At 52.4% G+C, this 19812-nt stretch overlaps 1 protein-coding gene across 1 annotated transcript in view; it reads left to right on the forward strand.

The window, feature by feature from the left end:
• The window catches only part of STAB2 (stabilin 2), a 159808-nt gene that overhangs the window by 98282 nt on the left and 41714 nt on the right, over window positions 1-19812 (forward strand). The window contains exons 40-48 of the mRNA XM_055118350.1: window positions 2257-2302; window positions 3760-3836; window positions 5259-5384; window positions 7168-7241; window positions 9465-9536; window positions 11202-11321; window positions 12151-12198; window positions 15014-15097; window positions 18968-19114. Of these exons, the coding sequence (XP_054974325.1) occupies window positions 2257-2302; window positions 3760-3836; window positions 5259-5384; window positions 7168-7241; window positions 9465-9536; window positions 11202-11321; window positions 12151-12198; window positions 15014-15097; window positions 18968-19114 (794 nt within the window). The remainder of the gene's footprint in view (window positions 1-2256; window positions 2303-3759; window positions 3837-5258; window positions 5385-7167; window positions 7242-9464; window positions 9537-11201; window positions 11322-12150; window positions 12199-15013; window positions 15098-18967; window positions 19115-19812) is intronic.

The following is a 19812-nucleotide window of genomic DNA, read 5'->3' on the forward strand; positions in this document are numbered from 1 at the left end:
AAGTCACTAATCCGTTTGGTGATTGATGGCTCCCCCATCTGGCCTGGTCCCGTCTCCTAAAGCCCCTCCAATACCAGCACACCATGGAGTAGCTTTCAAGGCTGGCCTTGTCAGAGGCCGTGAACATGCATATGTAGCAGTAGGGATGGACCCGTCAGTGCTGAGCAGACACAGGGATGTGGTAGCCCTAAGCTGCGCAGACAACTGACACCTTCAAACCAGTGTTGCCACAGAATAAATGTGAAAAATTAAATTTTTTTATTTTTTTTTTTTTTTGGTTTTTGGGTCACACCCGGCGATGCACAGGGGTTACTCCTGGCTCTTCACTCAGGAATTACCCCTGGCGGTGCTCAGGGGACCATATGGGATGCTGGGATTAGAACCCAGGTCGGCCGCGTGCAAGGCAAACGCCCTACCCGCTGTGCTATCTCTCCAGCCCCTAAATTTTATTTTTAAATGATCTCATTTCCTCTGTCCTCTCAAGGACTTACCTAGCTTCGCTTCTTCATTGCCAGCCAGAGGAAGCTTACCGCCTAGCAAAGTGGAACCCCAAGCTATCCTTCCCCCCCACCCCCGCCACTCACCCCACTTTCTAGTCTGATCTCAGACTATGCACATTCTGCACAGGAGTTTCCAGTCTCATCACAAAAGCAAAAGTCTGTTTGGGGCTGGAGCGATAGTACAGCGGGGAGGACATTTGCCTCACATGTGGCTGACCTCTGTTCAATCCCCAGCATGCCATATAGCCCCCCCACCCCCAAGCACCACCAGGAATAATTCCTGAGTACAGAGCCAGAAGTAACCCCTGAGCATCACCAGGGGTACCAAAAAGAAAAAAAAATATGTGTTAAAAAAAATGATGTGGGATGCAGACTTGGGAGCCACTGGACATCAGGGATGAGAAGTTTTTTGAGAGCAAACTCCCGCAGCCCACACCAGGCGGACATATCTCGTCGAGCCCCGCTGTCCTCCTCTGAGGCCGGCTGAGAGGATGTCCTGTTTGGTTTATCTTTGTCAGAGATGGTTAGAGGATGGTTGCCAGGAGACATGCCACACATCTTTCTCAAAGAGCACACCCTATAATCACTGTCAGGCCAGTCAAAACTGGCTCATTTGGGGCTGGAGTGATAGCACAGCGGGCAGGGCGTTTGCCTTGCACACGGGTTCGATTCCCAGCATCCCATATGGTCCCCTGAGTGCCGCCAGGAGTGATTCCTGAGTGCAGAGCCAGGAGTAACCCCTGTGCATCGCCAGGTGTGACCTAAAAAGCAAAAAAAAAAAAAAAAAAAGTTTCTCTAAAAAAAAAAAAACTGGCTCAGTGTTTTGGATCAGGATTCAGAGAAGAGATGGCTGGGATTTCAATCCAGAGAAAATGGCGCTCCGGGCTCAGGGGAAGGCAGACGGAAAGGGACCATACCATGTGGTGCTGGAGAGATAGTACAGAGGGGAGGGCACTGGTCTGCATGTGACCAACTCGAGTTCAAGGCCCAGCGTCCCATAGGGTCTCATGAGAGCCCCCAGAAATAATTCCTGAGTGCAGAGCCGGGAGTAACTACAGAACATTGCCAGGTGTGGCCCAGAGGGGGAAATAAAAAGTTACAATTACGATACATTTCCCCAGCCCATCGGAGCCTGCAAATGTCCCCTGTGACATTTGTGACATATCTGCTGCCAGATGTGGGTCAGGACCCACAGTGCAACCTGGCAGAAAGAAGCTCCCAGCACCTGCAAAACCACGACTCTTTCTCCTCCCTAACTTTCTGGAGTCTTTGCTCCCGGGATGCATCTGCAAGCTGGGTATCCATCCACCGGCCAGATTCTAGACTGTTCTAGAAAACTCCAGAACTCATTCAAACATCAGATGAGAGTCACTGCTTATGTGGCAGGTGCTAGGTTATCTCTGTGCACACAAAACAGTGCAACTAAAGCTTATCACTCCGTAATGAAATCAGGAAAACTGGAAAGACCAAGGTACCTGAGATATAGAAAGAAAAGAGAGAATCAAGTTCTAGGGAGACCCTCGCGTCCACGTCCAGCCCCTCGCCTTGCTCCTCCTTTCGCCCAGGGCCAGCCTCGCTCTGCCACTCCATCTAGCCTTCAGCGTGGCCTCCTGAGCTCCCCGGCAGCCAGTGTGAAGAGAGGGGTGGCGTGGTCATAGCATTTGCCGTTCCTCCCAGATGCGTGTCCTGTCCTGCAGAGCCCGTCTTATCCTCCTAGAGAAAGCCCTTGAGACACCCTGTGGTTTCTCTCTTTCAGAGATCACCATGGACAGCTGCAACGGGACCTGCCACACCAGCGCCAAGTAGGTGCACTCCGGGAAAATGCACGGGGGAGAGCCCTCCTGAGAGTGGCCCCAGGGCCTTTCCTCTGGGCATGGTTTCCCGAGACCCTTTGGAGGATTTGGGGGTAAAGTTAAGTGTGGACCTACCACCATCCCCAAAAGAGCCGCCCTCAACTTGCCAGATTGAGTCTTAGAATCGGCCACCACAGCCATGACTGGGCGTTTGGGCCAGAATTTATTGCTTCCAATTCAAATTCAAGACACAAGCGTTCGCTGAGGCAGAGAGCGCCCCAAGGGCCAACCTTTCATCCAGCCTGAACCCCGACTCACAGCGGCACCTCCACTTCTTCATTTTCCAAATATCCACCCCCAGAGGGGCCTCCTGGGTTCAGGAACAAGAGCCCGGGGCTGGGATTAGGCCAGAAATCACACCAGTCTTGGTCAATTGCACCAACTGTGCAACCTCAAGTCAATCATTATTTAATGCCTCCAAGCAAAAGGTTCCCACACTGAATTGATCTACTACCCCTTAAAAAAAAAAAAATCAGGGCTGGAGCGATAGCACAGCAGGTAGGGTGTTTGCCTTGCATGCAGCCAACCTGGGTTCGATTCCCAGCATCCCAAATGGTCCCCTGAGCATCGCCAGGGGTGATTCCTGAGTGCAGAGCCAGGAGTGACCCCAGTGCATCACTGGGTGTGACTCAAAAAGTAAAAAAAAAAAAAAAAAAAAAAAAATTACCCAACCCCATTCCCCTAAAATCTACCTTTCTTTTTTTGGTTTAGCTTTAGGGTCACACCCAGTGACACTCAGGGGAAACTCCTGGCTTCATGCATTTGGGAATCACTCCTGGCAGTGCTCAGGGGACCCTCTGGGTGCCAGGGATCAAACATGTGTCAGCTGCATGCAAGGCAAACACCTTCCGCACTGTACTAGCTCTCTGGCAAAATCTACTTTTTTTTTTTTAAAGCCAACAAACAGAAAGCACCATCAACAATTGCCCCCGAGGCTGTCAGTGTCCCCTATGGCTGGCTTGGTTTGCCCGACCAGAGCCATCCACAGGAGATGGTGTCCCCACTTCAGGGGACACTCCCTAAACCTTGGTTTCTCCATCTGCGAATGAGCCCAGGAACCACCTCTACTGACTAGTGGCATCGCTGGTTGTGTAGATGGCAGGAAGTGTGGCTGGAACACCTGATGTCTAGAGGCAGAGGCCCTTCAGCCCCCAGGCTCACACCCACACCCCCACCGCGTGTACTCGCTCCTGTGTCTGCCCCCAAAAATGATGCCGTTTTCGTGGCCCGTGCTGGATTTGTCTGGGACGCTCCTCCCTGGCTGGGGCAGGGCCCCTGAGAGCCTCCTGGGGCACAGGAGCTGGTTGCCGGGTGGAAGGGGTGATAATGAGCCCCATGGCGGGGAGGGGGTGTCCGGGGGGCTGGTAGGTGCCTTTCACCCACAGCATCTGTGCTTTTCCTTGCAGCTGCCTCCTCAAGCCTGACGGCACTGCATCGTGCCAGTGTGCAGCCGGGTTCCGCGGCAACGGGACGGCCTGCGAAGGCAAGTGGGGGAGGGATTGGCTGGGTGGGGGATGGGTGCCAGGGGTGGCCCAACCGACTGGTGCCCGCCCGCAGCCTGAATGGGCGGAGGTGAACCTGGGGTTCCCCAGTGGCTGGTGGTGCTGGCTTGCAGGCAGGACGCCCACTCTGCACGCAGGGCCTCTTCAGGTCAGGGGGCGGGCGAGGTGATGACCCCATTTACTTCCCCAAACAGTTGAGTCACCACTGAAGTCACCTGACGTGCTCTAAGGAACAGTCCTTTGCTTCATCTCGAAGTTGTGACATGGGCCTGGCGACTTGGGTGGGACAGGGAAGGGCTTGAGCTCTGGCTCTTTCTCCCACCACCCCCATGGCCCAGGTTGGGTCCGTAAACTGTCAGGGTTCCCACAGCCCCAGCATCAGACTCGGAACTCAGAGAGTCTGCGTGGAACCGCTCGCTGGCTTTCTGCATCGTCTTCCCACCTCTAGGTTATATATTATGCATGGAATTCCATTCCATGTGAAATAGAATACCTATACCTATACATGCAACAGAATTTCATATATTTAATAGAACACAGAATATAGACAGGGGTTTCCTTCTATTCCTAGTCAGTTGAGTTTTTTTTAAATATATATATAGTTATATTTATGTACAATAGAAATGTATGAAGTAATAGTAATCTGTGTTAACTACATCTGAAAAAACTTCCTTGATTCTCATGTGATAAACTATTTGTAGTGGTAAAAGCACATTAGATCATTTTAACCAATAGTGATTTTCTTCCTACTTGGTACTTAAAACAATGAAGTTTCTTAGAATCTATCTTGATGTCAAAGTCAGTGATATCAGCTATATTCTTCTAGAAGTTCCATGAGAAATCCCAAAATTCATCAGTTGAGAGTTTTTAATCATTAAACAGGCTGAACTTTCTGGAATGCTTTTGCTCCACGGAGATGAATCTATCATTTTGATATTTAATTCTATTGATACACTGGCTTATATCCATCCATTTGGGGATATTTCACCACCTGGTGATCCTGTGCTTAATATAACTCATGTGGTTATAGCGTGTGATCCCTTTAATATGGCACTGAATTTGATTTGGTAAGTATTTGAGGATTTCTGTGGGTTCTCAAGGATTTATAAAGGATGTTGCTCTGTGGTAATTCTTTTATGGTGATGCTTTGGTCTCAGGGTAATATTAGCCTCATAGAATGCATGTGGATGTCTTTAAGCTTTTCATAGATGCTTTTACAAACATTTGCATTTATTCTTCATTGGTTCAGTCAAATTCACCAGTGAAAACACCCAGTTCCTTCCATTCTGTTGGTCTCCCCCTAGCATCCCCCTCTGTGCCCCATTTGGAAACATTCCCATTGCACAGACTCGAGTAAACATGTCTCGGTCGCCCCTCCCCTGACCCGTGTCTCTCTTCTCCAGCCATCAATGCCTGTGAGACCAGCAACGGCGGCTGCTCTGCCAAGGCGCTCTGTAAGAGAACCACGCCAGGCAACCGCGTGTGTGTGTGCAAGGCGGGCTACTCAGGGGACGGCATCGTGTGCCTGGGTGAGTCTGTCTCCCCCTGCAGGCCAAATGGGGAGAGTAAAGCCCTGGGCCCTGCCCCCCAGGCCTGGGGTGGGGCAGGGGTCACCCTTCCGTTTATCTGAGCAGGGAAGGATGAGGGTGTGGATGTGTGAGCTCAAGAAGCCTTAGGGTACTGGAGGTCCAAATTTCACAGTGAAAAGAGAAAAGGGGACATTTCTTTTTCCAGTTAAACTTTATGATGGTGATGAAGCCAGAGACTTAGTACAGGGGATAGAGTGTTTGCCTCACACACAAGTGACCTGAGCTCAATTCCAGACAACTTCTACAGTCCCCTGAGTGTCGCCAGAAGTAATTCTTAAGTGCAGATCCAACAGTAACCCCTGAACATTGCCGGGTGTGGCCCCAAATCAAAGAAACAAATAGAACTTCATGATGGTCACTGGCTTCTTTAGCTGCTTTTCTTTTTAATTTTTTTAATTTTTTATTGAATCACCATGTGAAAAGTTAAAAAATCTTTCAGGCTTAAGTCTCAGTCATACACCCATCCCTTCACCAGTGCTCATGTTCCACCACCAAGAACCCCAGTATACCTCCCATCCCACCCCCACACCCCACCCTGTGTGTCTGATGATTTTCACTTCACTTTCTCTTTACTTTGATTACATTCAATATTTCAACAGAAAACTCACTATTATTATTTTGAATTTTCCCCCAACAGTCAGACCTGCCGAAAAGCCATCATTTGATCATTTGTTTTCCATTGCTGAGAATGAAGAGCATATGAGGTCGTGTGGTTTTGGATTTCTGGCATTTTAGTAATTTAGCCCAGAGAAATTTCTGCCAGAAGTCGCTTCATTGCAAGCTCGTACCTCTCTTTAGTGGGCTCTATAAGATGGCGGTCGCCACACTGCCGGGGAAAGGAAAGGCCGAGAGAGAAAAACCTTTCCCCTCTCGGGTCGGCATGGGGCCATGGCTTAGTTCACAGTCTAGAGGCATTTCTGCAAGAAGCCGCTGGGTGCCGAAAGTAGTTAGTTGGCCTCCAGGATCACGGGCATTCAGGAACGGGGGAGCCGTTTGCGTGCGGCCGCTCGGGGTCCCATCTGGGCAGAGAGCGGTTCTTTAGCTGTTTGTAATGCAATCATGAGGAGGATCTCTTTGAAAGAATGAGAGACGTGTGCCTATAGGTCTTCTTTCCCCTCCAACATTTGCACGCTTTGAAGGTGAAGACTGTCCCTTATCAAGCCATGGTACAATTATGAACTTCAGTGAGTTTATTATTCCATCGTACTTCGCTGCCATTCGCATGCTGATCCTGATGTCAGAGAGGTTGATGACACATGTAGCTGGCCCTTCAGTGGCCCCTCACTGGGGATGGTTCCTCAGCCTTATTTGGCTTTTCACGCCATGGACGCTTTAGGTGAATCCTACACCCTCCCCACCTTCCTTCCTTCCTTCGATAGCACGTCCTTCATGGGGGACTTGTCTGGATTCTTTTTTTTTTGGTGGGGGGTGGGGACACCTGGGGGAGTACTATGGGGCTATTCAGAACAGTGCTCCGGCTTACTCCTGGCCCACATCTCTCCCGGCAGTGCTCAGGGGATTCTAGGGGGTCCCACTGATGAAATTGGGGTCACCCTGTGCAAGACAAGAGCCTTAACCCCTGTCCTAGCTCTCGAACCCGTGGACCACGCCCCACACTGGCTGGGTCCACTCCGTTAGCTCTCCCAGCTGGTCCTTCGAGATGTCTTTACTCAAACTCGGGCTCAGCTCTCTCATTACCAGGGCTCGGTGTTTTGTTTTAAAGAGATCAACCCCTGCCTGGAGAACAACGGCGGCTGCCACCAGAACGCGGAGTGCACGCACACAGGGCCCAACCAGGTGAGCCACGCGCCCCGAGGGAGGCGAGGGAGCCGGCCTGACAATCAATATACTCAGGAGCATTCCCGAAGAGTCCCCTGAGAGGCCATTCTGTGGGACTGAGGACAGAGGCAGGGGTGGAGTGGGGTGCAAGGAGGATTTAAGAGAGCGATAGTGCAGCGGGCAGGGCCCTGCGCTTGGCATGCAGCCCGACCTGGGTTCGACCCCCAGCATCCCATACGGTCCCTGGAGCACCGTCAGGAGTGATTCCCGAGTGCAGAGCCAGGAGTCATCCCTGAGCATGGCTGGGTGTGGCCCAAACACAAATAAAAACACAAAAAGAGAGAGAGTGGAGCTCTGCTGATTGAGCCTCTCTGAGGTCTCCACAAGCCCACAGCTGTACTTTGAGAGTGTATGTGTGTGTGTGTGTGTGTGTGTGTGTGTGTGAGTGAGTGTGAGTGAATGTGTGTGTGTGTGTGTGAGTGAGTGTGAGTGAATGTGTGTGGGCTACGTGTCTGCCTCCTTCCATTCCATGTGCCCAATGGATGCTGGAGAGCAGGGAGGGAGAGGGAGGGAGGGAGGGAGGGAGGGAGGGAGGGATGGAGGGTAGGGACGCTGAGACTCAGCCCCAGCTCTGCTGCCCTTGGTCACTCAGTGAGCCTGCTCGGGGTTCAACAGGAAATCACGGGCAGAATTGCTGGACAACGGCACCACGGGTCCAGGGAACACCTGCTGGCCTTGTGGAGACTCCGAGACAGAGGCGCGGGCTTCCCAAAGGCACGCAAGCAACCCCAGCACCCGCGAATATGAACACCAAGGACTAAATGTATTCTGAGAGACATTTTCAAAAGAGTGTATGTGAGTGTGTGTGCGCATGTGTAAGTGTATGCATATGTGTGTGAGTGTGTGTATGTGTGTGGGTGTATGTGTGTGCATGTGGATGAGTAGTGTGCAAATGAGGGTGTTTGTGTGTGACTGTGTGTGACTGTGTATGAGTGTATGTATGTGAGTGTGTGTGAGTATGTATGTGGGTGTGGGTGTGAGTGTATGAATGTGTGTATGGGCGTGGGTGTGAGTGTATGAATGTATGAGTGTTTGTATATGCTTGTGTAAATAGTGTGCGTGAGTGTGTGAGTGTGTGAGTGTATGTAAGTGTGTGAGTGTGTGTGAGTGTGTGAATGTGTGTGTGAGTGTGTGTACATGCTTGTGTAAATAGTGTGCATGAGTGTGTTTGTGTGGGTGTGTGTGAGTGTATGTAAGTGTGTGAGTGTGTGTGAGTGCGTGAATGTGTGTGTGAGTGCATTCACCCACAGGCATCCTGAGAACAGGAAATGTCAGCTTTCTTTGCCCCCATAGTCTGAGGGTCACCCGAGCTCTTACTTGACCATGGGCTGGTTCTTGAAACTCCTCCTGCTGACCTCCAAGGCAGCGAGTGCCACGCGCAGGGCTGGGGTCTGGCCGGCAGGGGTCTTGGTAAAGCAGGAAAGGCGCAGGGAGCTCAGTGGGGTCTGCCCCAAGCTGTGTGTGCAGGTGGCCAGGGCTCACTCTCCTGCGCTGTCCGGTCCCCAGAGCACTGTAGGGAGTGATCCCTGAGCTCAGCCCCGGGAGTAGCTCCCCAGCCCTGCTAGGTGTGTCCACACGGCACCAAATAAAGAACCCAAAGAGACGTTGAGAGGGAGGTTGAGGGGCAATGGAAACCCGCCTTGGGGCCTGGCAGGCCGGGTGTTAAGTTGTAAGGTTGGACACAGGCCAAGGCTTGGGAGGGCTGGGCTGGGCGCTGGCCCCTTTGCCAGGCGGCAGACTGCAGCTGAATTTTCAGCCGGGCTGCCCCCATCCCCTGCTTCCTGCCAGCAGGGTCCCCTCCGCCCCCTTGAAGCTCTGCACGCCAGGCCCTACCTCCTTGGCCAAACGGTGGGCATGGTTGGGTGCAATTAATCTGAGTGTCCAGCACAGGCCAGCATCTTCCCCTGGGCAGGGCCAGCCGGGAACCCCGCCTGCAGGGAAGGGCCGAGCTTGGCTTCCCTGCTCAGAAGCCCGCCCAGAAGGGTACCCTTAGAAGCTGGCAACTTAATTTGGAAAATAAACTTTCCTGAGCCGACAAGGTAGGCTGTGTGCATGCTCCCAGGGCTGCAGGGAGATGCGCCCAGCGTGCTCAGAGGGCACCTGAGCACTGTCCCCAGAGCAGAAGTAAGTGCCCCGGAGAACCTTCTGTCTGAGAAATGACCCGGCCCGCGCCCCCTACAGGCCGTGTGTAACTGTCGGCCCAAGTACACCGGGGACGGCCGCACCTGCACGCTCATCAACAGCTGCCTGACGGTGAGTACCGCGGGCCGCCGGCAGGGGGCGCCTCCCTCCGCGCCTGCGGCTCAATGCGCAGGTGTGTGTGAGACCCCCACCCCGACCACCACCACCTTCCTCTAGGACAGTGTTTCCCAGAGGCCCTGGAATGGTGGGGGCCGAGGGATGGGGCAGAGAGGCTCAGTAGCGACCTCGGTGCTAGATGCAGTTGGCGGAGGGCCGCTTTCTCTTTGTTTGCTTAGAGAAGGAAGATTTCCCAGTGGGGGCGAGGAGGGGAGGGGAGGGGGGTCTCTGTGCTTGCTTTCTCCTGGAAGGGCCCCTCTGACCCAACATGCGCAGCCTGAAGTTCCGTCATCCCATCTGCGGAGAGCGGGTCACTTACTCAAGGTCCAGGGGGAAGGATGAGGATGCTTGGGGGTCAGCCAGCCGCCCACGCAGGGCAGGATGGGAGAATAGTCCCTCCCTGCCCCTCCGGGAGGTTCCAGAGCAGACCCCAGGAGCAAACCCCAAATGGTCCAGAGCCTTAGGCTGAAGCAGCCCTGGACTGAGCTCCACCTAGCACACATGCCATGGGACAGGCTGCAAGCTCAGGGGCTGAACCGAGAACTGTGGCCCCCAGGCCCTGTGAGCAGCCCATCTTCTGGGGTCTTTCCACCAGGGACTGTGTTTCTGAAACAGCCCCATCATCTTGTCAGCTAAGACCTCGTGCTCACCCCAGGTGCTTGTTCACACCGACCCCTTAACACACACACACACACACACACACACACACACACACACACACACTGCACACTTAGTGGCCTCCTTTCAAGAGAAAGGGAGTTTAGGTGCTTGCAGGAGGAGCAGTGTGGGGCCGGAGTGATACCACAGCGGGTAGGGCATTTGCCTTGCACGCAGCCAACCCAGGTTCGATTCCCAGCATCCCATATGGTTCCCCGAGCACTGCCAGGAGTAATTCCTGAGTGCAGAGCCAAGAGTATAACCCCTGTGCATCACCGGGTGTGACCCCAAAAGCTAAATCAACAGAGACATTAAGAAGAACCAGTCGACAGGAGTAACCCCTGAGCATTGCCAGGTGTGACCAACCCCACTCCTCAAAAAAACACACAAAACAACCAGTCGTCACATTAAAGCTCAATGGGCACTTGAAGAGCAGAGCCCGGGACGTTTCACAGAGCCAACCAGCAGAGTCGTAACCATTTCCGGTTCCATTTCTGCCTGTGGCCCCCTCTCCACCGAGAGCCCCCGATGCTGCTTTATCCTATTCTTATCCGGGAGCCCTTCGCAGTCCGTTTCTATTCTGACACTGTGCCAGTTTTCATAAAGCGCCTCTCTCCCTGGGGTTGGGATTTTATCATGGGGACGGTCTCCCACAGGTCTTTCTAGCTAACCCTCAGGGAATGAGGCGTTGCCCACGTGCCAACTCTGGGCACACCCATATGGCACTGGCCTTCAGGCCACTGAGCACTGTCTTGGGAGATAAGGATGGGCGGAATGCGATGTCCCTGATAACCGTTAGGGGGTGGGAGCCAAATTCTGGCATAGGCTGAATAATGCCGGAACTGCATGTGGGAGCGGGAGCTGAAAATCCGCTTCACAGGTTGACTTGCGTGCGGATGCTTTTTGGCCAGCAAACCCCTCTGACCCCTGCTCTCCCCCCCACCCCCCCTGGGACTGTTGCAGAATAATGGCGGCTGCAGCCAGTTCGCCACCTGCAACCACACGGGGCTGGAGGAGCGGATCTGCACTTGCAAGCCCAACTACGTGGGGGATGGCTTCACCTGTCGGGGTAACATCTACCAGGTAAGGAGGGGCGCGCGTCCAGAGAGCAGTCACAGGACACAGCGAGCAAGGGGAGGGGCACGTTTTCGAGCACGAGAAGCTCCGTGAAGGTGTGCAGGACAGAGCTGAGCCATTCACTGGACAGCGGGGAAGGCGCTTGCCTTGCATGTGGCTGACCTGGGTTCCATCCCCAGCACCCCCAGCCCCAACAGGAGTGATTCCTGGGCATGCGGCCAGGAGTAATCCCTGAGCATTGGTGGGAGTCACCCAACACCAAAATGAAAACTGCACTGTAGCACTGTCACTGACATTGTACCACTGTCATCCCGTTGTTCATCAATTTGCTCGAGCGGACACCAGTAATGTCTCCATTGTGAGCTTGTTGTTACTGTTTTTGGCATATCGAATACACCACGGGTAGCTTGCCAGGCTCTGCCGTGAAGGTGGGATACTCTCGGTAGCTTGCCGGGCTCTCTGAGAGGGACGGAGGAATCTAACCCGAGTTGGCCACGTGCAAGGCAAACGCCCTACCCACTGTGCTGTCACTCCAGAAAATGAAAACTAGAAAATAAAAATGCTCCTAAGGCACCAAAGCTTCTGGAAATGACTAGTCACCTCTCTCTGGTCAGCGGGTTGGTGACCGCAGGAAGGCTTTGGAACTCACAGGAGGGCCTCTGGCCACTCTGAACCTCTGTCGTGGGCCTGCTGATGAAGTGGGCGCGGCTCAGGGAGCGGCTTCCAGTGCCAGCAGGGCAGTGCCCAGGGTCCCCCCCCACAGCCGCCCGCCCCCCACGCCGTGCTGGAGGGATGCCCCAAACACCAAGTAAACTTCCCATGTCTCTGCTTCCAGGAGCTCCCCAGGAACCCGAAAACCTCCCAGTACTTCTTCCAGTTGATGGTAAGCGTGTGTCCATCTGGGGGGGTGGTGGATGGCAAAGGTGCAGGATAATCCCCGCAGCCTCTGGAAGCCCCGGATGGTCTCTGCGGGGGTCCTCTGCCGGCTGCTCCAGCCCCAGGAGGGCAGCTCGAGAGTGTGGGCTGTGTCCACTGGCCGTGGTGCAAGCAGGTACATGGTGTATTAAAACCCTGCCCTCAGCGGGCCGGGAAGATAGCTCAGAGGTGGGTCGGGGGATGGTACAGCGGGTAGGGGGCTTGCCATGCAAGGCAAGGGGCCCGATCAGTTCCATCCCCAGCACCCCGTATGGTCTCCTGAGCCCGCCAGTCCCTGGGTATAGAGCCAAGAGTAAGCCCTGACACAGAAAGATCGCACTCATCTGTGGAATATAAAGTAATAGAATGGGAGACTAACGCCCAAGAGTAGTAGAGATAAGGACCAGGAGGTCAGCTCCACGGCTTGGAAACAGGCCTCACATGCTGGGGGAAAAGGCAGCTGAGATAGAGAAGGGAACATTAAGTAGAGGATGTCAGGAGGACCCACTCGGGTTGAAAGCTGCGTGCCGAAAGTAGACCATAGACCAAACATGATGGCCACCCAATACCTCTATTGCAAACCACAACATCCAACAGGAGAGAGAACAAAAGGGAATGCCCTGCTGCTGAGGCGGGGTGGGTGGTGGGGAAGGGGGTGGGGTGGTGGGAGGGACACTGGGATCATTGGTGGAGGAGAATGGGCACTGGTGGAGGGATGGGTCAAGATCACTGTACGACTCTAATGCAAACACGGCAGTTCCTAAGTTTGTAACTGTACCCCACATGATTCACTACTAATAATAAAAAAAAAAAAAAAAGTAAGCCCTGAGCTTCACCAGGTGTGGCCCAACAAACGAACAAACAAACAAAAAGGATAGGTCAGAGGGTGGAGTGGCACGGCCAGAAGCAGGAGGCCCCAGGTTCAACCCCGACTCGGCCAGCTAAGACCCTCATGGCCCTGGCCAGGCCAGGCCCACTGGGCGCTGGTCCCCTGAACTCTGCTTGGAGGCCTCCAAAATAATAATGGTTTTTAACAATCATAAAATATAGCTGCCGGGGCTAGAGCAATAGCACAGCGCGTAGGGCGTTTGCCTTGCATGCAGCTGATCCAAGTTCGATTCCCAGCATCCCATATTGGTCCCCTGAGCATCACCAGGGGTAATTCCTGAGTGCAGAGCCAGGAGTAACCCCTGTGCATGGCCGGGTGTGACCCAAAAAGCAAAAAAAAAAAATCTAGCTGCCATCCGATGAGTAGAAAGCTGTATTACTAGGGCAACAGGTTAAATCTTTGGAAGAAAAAATTAAAGAGAAGGGCCAGAGCAGTGGTAGAACAGCGAGGGTGCTTGCGTCGCACGCAGCAAGCCTGAGTGAGATCTCCAGCACTCGTGTGGTCCCCCGAGCCCTGTGCTCAGAGCAAGGAGTAAGCCCTGAACATCACTGGGCGTGGCCCCCAAATCAAAACACCGTCACTGTCACTGTCACTGTCACCCCGATTTGCTCATCGATTTGCTCAAGCGGGCACCAGTAAAGTCTCCATTATGAGACTTGTTACTGTTTTCTGGCATATCGAATACGCCTTGGGGAGCTTGCCAGGCTCTGCCAAGGAAAAGAAAATACTAAGATAAATCCTTATACAAATGAATATGTTCAGATATTTTTGTGTATAAAAGGAAAAACATCCCAAAGAGCAGAATTGTAAAATGTAGAAGGAAATATAGATAACTCCTATAATCTTAACCTTGGTAGGAGCACAATTAAAATAGATTTAAAAAAAAACAGTTGGAAAGTGAGGTTAACTGGGGCTAGAGAGATAGTACAATGGGGAGGGTATTTGCCTTACACATGGCCAACCCCAAGTTTGAACCCTGGCATCCATACCATCCCCTGAGCACTGCCAAGAGCAATTTCTGAGGGGCTGGAGTGATAGCACAGCGGGTAGGGCGCTTGCCTTGCATGCAGCCGACCCGGGTTTGATTCCCAGCATCCCATATGGTCCTCTGAGCACTGCCAGGGGTAATTCCTGAGTGCAGAGGCAGGAGTGACCCCTGTGCATCGCCGGGTGTGACCCAAAAAGCAAAAAATAAAAAAAATAAAAATTTCTGAGTGTATAGCCAGGAGTAAGCCCTACACATTGCTGGGTGTGGCCCCAAAACCAAAGAAAAGAAAGTGAGGTGAGGTACTAATATTTGTATTGGTATTATTATCCCAGTTATAACAATGTGTGGTGTGAACGCAGTGCCAGGAGAGAATGCCTTGAAACAGGAAGGGCTGCTTCTAGTGTAGACCAGGGGTGGTTGCTATAGTTTGAGATACTTAATAGAATAAAACAATTTTTTTTTAAAGATTCAGGCTGCATGTATTATAAGCAAGGGCACAAGGGGGGTGGCACAGGACAAGGGTCTTGGCTCGTTCCCCCAACCAAGAACTGGGGAAGTGTTTTAAAGGGGCAGAGAGGAGAGCCCATTTATTTTACGGCAAAACTTTCCTTAAAATCCCTCTCGGGGTCAGAGAGATGGTCCAGCGGGGGGCACTTGCCTTGCCTGCAGCCAACCCCGTTGGATCCCCATCACTGCACACAGTCCCCTGGGTCTCACCAGGAGCACAGAGCCCGGAGTCAGCCCTGAGCAACATGGGGTGTAGCCCGCACGAGCAGACATGAGGAGCAAGCATTCAGCACCAACGAGTCTGATGCAGTCAGGCCTGAGGTGCACAGAAACACAATCTCTCCGTGCAGTCACTGACACCCATCCCTGCCCTCCCCCCCCCCCGCCCCGCCCCTGCAGGAGCATTCTGTGCGAGACCTGGTGGGAACTGGCCCCTTCACCGTCTTTGTGCCTTTGTCAACAGCCTTCGATGAGGAACCCAGGGTAAGCCAGAAGTTGTGGGCAGGTGGAAGAGGTTCGGGACTGGGATGGGCTGGAGGCACTGCACCGGGGGCCAGCAATGGAGATGTTTCTGGGAAGGCGACTTCAGAGCACTGAGCTACGAGGGAACTGGCTACTCTCGGCATAGGGGCCCTGCCAGGGGGCGCAGTCAAATGGAGTTGGGGTGACCACTGGTCACACAGCCTCTAAAGGACGTTACTGAGTAGGGCAAGGGAGTAGACAAGATCATCAATTCTTCAGTGACCCCAAACTCCCATAAATGGAAAGAAAGGAGAAGGAAGGAAGGAAGGAAGGAAGGAAGGAAGGAAGGAAGGAAGGAAGGAAGGAAGGAAGGAAGGAAGGAAGGAAGGAAGGAAGGAAGGAAGGAAGGAAGGAAGGAAGGAAGGAGTACCAATGGCATCTAAATAGGCAATTTGTTTTTTGCAGGACTTATCAGAGACTTTGTTGTATAACATTAACTGAGACTTCTTGTGTTGGGTTACCCATTAGTAAGAGTAAGACAAATATTTTTTTGTGAGTGTGCCAGACCCAGTGCCAGATACACTTTCTAGATCCAGGCCAAGATGAACCCACTCTGTCTCCATGACAACCTGCAGTCCAGGGCTTTGAGAGCAGTAACTTGTGAGGTCACATGACCAACCACGGGGGCGCAGTCAGGCTTGGACTCTGGAGCCTGTGGCCTCTGACACAGCACACACTGTGTGTCTGTAGGCAGGTACCTGGACATCAGCAAAACCAGCAAGGCAGGAACGAGAACTAATATCTAAAAGAATTTGAGGGGTGGAAGCAGAGGATAGTACAGCAGGTAGGGCATTTGCTTTGCACACGATTGACAATCCCCGGTTCAATCCCCGGCATATGGTCCCCTGAGAACCACCAGGAGTGATTTCTGAGAAAGAAAGGAAAGAAAGAAAGAAAGAAAGAAAGAAAAGAAAGAAAGAAAGAAAGAAAGAAAGAAAGAAAGAAAGAAAGAAAGAAAGAAAGAAAGAAAGAAAGAAAGAAAGAAAGAAAGAAAGAAAGAAAGAGAGAGAGAGGGAGGGAGGGAAGAAGGAAGGAAGGAAGGAAGGAAGGAAGGAAGGAAGGAAGGAAGGAAGGAAGGAAGGAAGGAAGGAAGGAAGGAAGGAAGGAAGGAAGGAAGGAAGGAAGGAGAAGGCAGAAAGGCAGGAAGGCAGGAAGGAAGGGAGGGAGGGAGGGAGGGAGGGAGGGAGGGGGGACTTGATATTTGTGGAGCCAGAGCAATAGTACAGCAGGTAGCATGCAGCTGACACAGGTTCAATTCCCCACACCCTATATGGTCCCCTGAGCACAGACCCAGGAGTAAACCCTGAGCACCACCAGGTGTGACCAAAAAAGTTTTTAAAAGAATGTTGCTATTTAATTTCTGGCTTTTCTCCTTTTTAAAAGCTTCTTTGGAGCTATGTGAAACACTGGAAACTTGCAGTCTTTTAAATCCACTTATCTGCAGGTAACAATGTGTTTTGAGGGCTGGAGTGACCCCTGGACACGGAGCCAGGAGGAAGCCCTGAGCACAGGCAGATATCTCCCCAAATCCAAAACATACCGATGGTAATGATGGTGATGGTGATTGTGATGATGATGATGATGATGATGATGATGATGATGATGATGGTGATGATGATGATGGTGATAATGATGATGATGGTGATGATGATGGTAATGATGATGATGATGGTAATGATGATGATGATGATGATGGTGATGATAGTGATGATGATGATGATAGCAGGTGATGATGATGATGATGGTGTGTGTAAAAAACTAAAGCTCGCCGAGGGGCAAGTGCACTCTCGGGCTCTCTGGGCGGCTCTGTCTCACCACCCACGTTCGGTGCCCTGAAACCACAGTGTGTGGACTGGATCGGGATGGCTGGTGGTCAAGGAAAAGCGAAGGAAGAACGAGGACCATGCTGGTTGCTGATTAGTTACTGTTTATTCAATCTTTAATCTTCCATCTCCCGCACTCCCAGCTCCGGCCTCTCTCTGGATCTACCGCCGCCTCCTTCTCTAGTCTCTCCTCTCTTGTCTCCTCCCTCTCTCTCTCTCCGAACCCCCTTTTCTCCTCATGGCACTTCCAAAGGGCGCAATACATTGACGTCACCAAAGGCACCAAAAGATGTTACAGGAAGAACATTGAGACAACATTATTCTCTTGAATCTGCAGCCCATTAATCTAGGCCCCCCGGAAAGAAGATACAAAACCAAAACTGAAGCCTTCCTTGGGCTTAAAGCACTCGGATTTACATCCCAAAGACCGGGCTGGGCTGCCACAAGAAATCTACGTGTCAATTACAAACTAGACAGCACCTGAAATTTACATCCCAAAGACTAGGCTGGGCCAGAGCCTGGAATCTACAATGTCAAGTCAAGCCTGGCTAGCACCTAAGATCTGCGTGTCAAAGATCAGCTAGGCTTCTGTGACAAAAGGGAAACTGCCTCTGAAATTATCTCCAGAAGGCAGCTGAAAAAGGGGAAATATTCCAACAATGGTGATGATGATGATGCTGATAATGGTGATGTGATGGTGATGATGATGATGATGATGATGGTGATGATGATGGTGATGGTGATAATGGTGATGGTGATGGTGATGGTGATGATGCTGATGATGATGGTGATGGTGATGATGGTGATGATGCTGCTGATGATGATGGTGATGGTGATGATGATGCTGATGATGATGCTGATGATGATGATGGTGATGATGATGGGATGGTGATGATGATGATGATGATGATGATGATGATGATGATGATGGTGATGATGATGCTGATGATGGTGATGATGATGATGATGATGATGATGATGATGGTGATGATGATGGTGATGATGGTGATGATGATGATGATGATGATGATGATGATGGGATGGTGATGATGATGCTGATGATGGTGATGATGATGATGATGATGGTGATGGTGGTGATGATGGTGGTGCAGCATTTTGATTTACCAACTGAGAACCTGGCTGTCTTTCCATATCCCAGGGGCTGGCCTCAGCCTCTCTCAAGAGGGAGCAAACCAGATAATATCCCCAGTACTCCTTACAGGAAAACTCAGTTCTCACGCAGCAGCTCCCAGAATTTGGGGTGCTGCCACTTGTGCTGGCCCAGGGGGATCCCATCCCCCTTCTCCATGAACTCTTGTCCGTGGAAGAAGGCCAGAATCAGGGACCTTCCCCACCCCACCCTGCGTTTGTCTGGATCACATCGACCCAGGGACCCAGACCACAAGCCTGCCTGCTTGCCCACTGCCGAGCTCTGTGACAGTCCAGGGCCAAGAGCACTGCAAAGGGAGCATTGGAATGAGGGCCAGGGAGAGGGCCTCGGAGGAAGCACTACAACGAGGGCCAGGGAGAGCACTGCAGAGGGAGCACTGCAATGAGGGCCAGGAGAGGGCCGCAGAGGGAGCACTACAGTGAGGATGGGAGAGCACCACAGAGGAAGCACTACAATGAGGGCCAGGGAGAACACCACAGAGGGAGCATTGAAGCGAGGGCCAGGAGAGGGCTGCAGAGGGAGCAGTGCAGCAAGGGTCAGGGAAAGCACTGCAGAGGGAGCACTGCAGTGAGGACAGGGAGAGCACCATAGAGGGAGCACTGCAGCAAGGGTCAGGGAAAGCACTGCAGAGGGAGCACTGCAGTGAGGACAGGGAGAGCACCATAGAGGGAGCACTGCAGCAAGGGTCAGGGAAAGCAATGCAGAAGGAGCACCGCAACGAGGGCAAGGGAGAGCACCCCAGAGGGAGCACCACAATGAGGGCTGGGAGAGGGCCGCCAAGGGAGCACCGCAATGAGGGCTGGGTGCTGGCTGGAACCCGCTGCTCTTCTGTTCCAGATTAAGGACTGGAGCAGGCTGGGCCTGATGGCTCAGATTCTCCGGTACCACGTGATCGGCTGCCACCAGCTGAGCCTGGAAGACCTAAAGCTGATCCGGAATGCCACCTCCCTCCAGGGGGACTCCCTGCTCATGCACGAGTCCCAGGTAAGACGCCTCTTCTCTCGGGCCCTGCCCTCCTCTCCCCCGGCGTCGGACCGGCAAAATGCACAAAAAACAACCACTGCTGAGTGAGCGATTGCCGTACGCCAGGGGCCAGCCCGGGGATCTACATACGCTCGCGATTTTATCCTCAAAATTACCCCGGAGCATGAGCACTGTTATTTTCCCAATTTGCACATTAGGAAACTGAGCTCAGAGAGGTCAAGTCGTTTTTCTCAGGCCACAATCCAAGACAGGGATGTTCAACTCAGAGGCGGGGGCGCCGAGGCTGTCCGAATCGCCTTTGGCAGCACAATCGGGGGGGTCCCCCAGAGCCACGCCAGGAGGGATCCCTGAGCACAGAGCCCTAAGCCCTGAGTACCACTGAGGGTGGCACAAAAACCGACCAAGCCAACAGATAAACAAAAGAAACTGCAGAAGAACTTCTGATCTAAGGCACTTAACCCCAACCCCCACCCCACCGCCTCCCTCCCCACAACAGAAACAAATGGCAACTTTAGAATTCATAGCAAAATGGGGTAAAGTGTGCAGCGGACTAGTAGGGGGAGAAAATGAAGGTTCAGAGAATGATCGTGAAAGGGAAGCCGTTTTTTTTTTTTTTTCATTAATAGGATCATTAGAACAAACTTGCATAAATATTGACACTTAAGTTTTTAGATTGAATCCATGTGAGATACACTGTT

The sequence above is a fragment of the Sorex araneus genome, chromosome 10 (genome assembly GCF_027595985.1).
Source record: "Sorex araneus isolate mSorAra2 chromosome 10, mSorAra2.pri, whole genome shotgun sequence".
Lineage (NCBI taxonomy): Eukaryota > Metazoa > Chordata > Mammalia > Eulipotyphla > Soricidae > Sorex > Sorex araneus.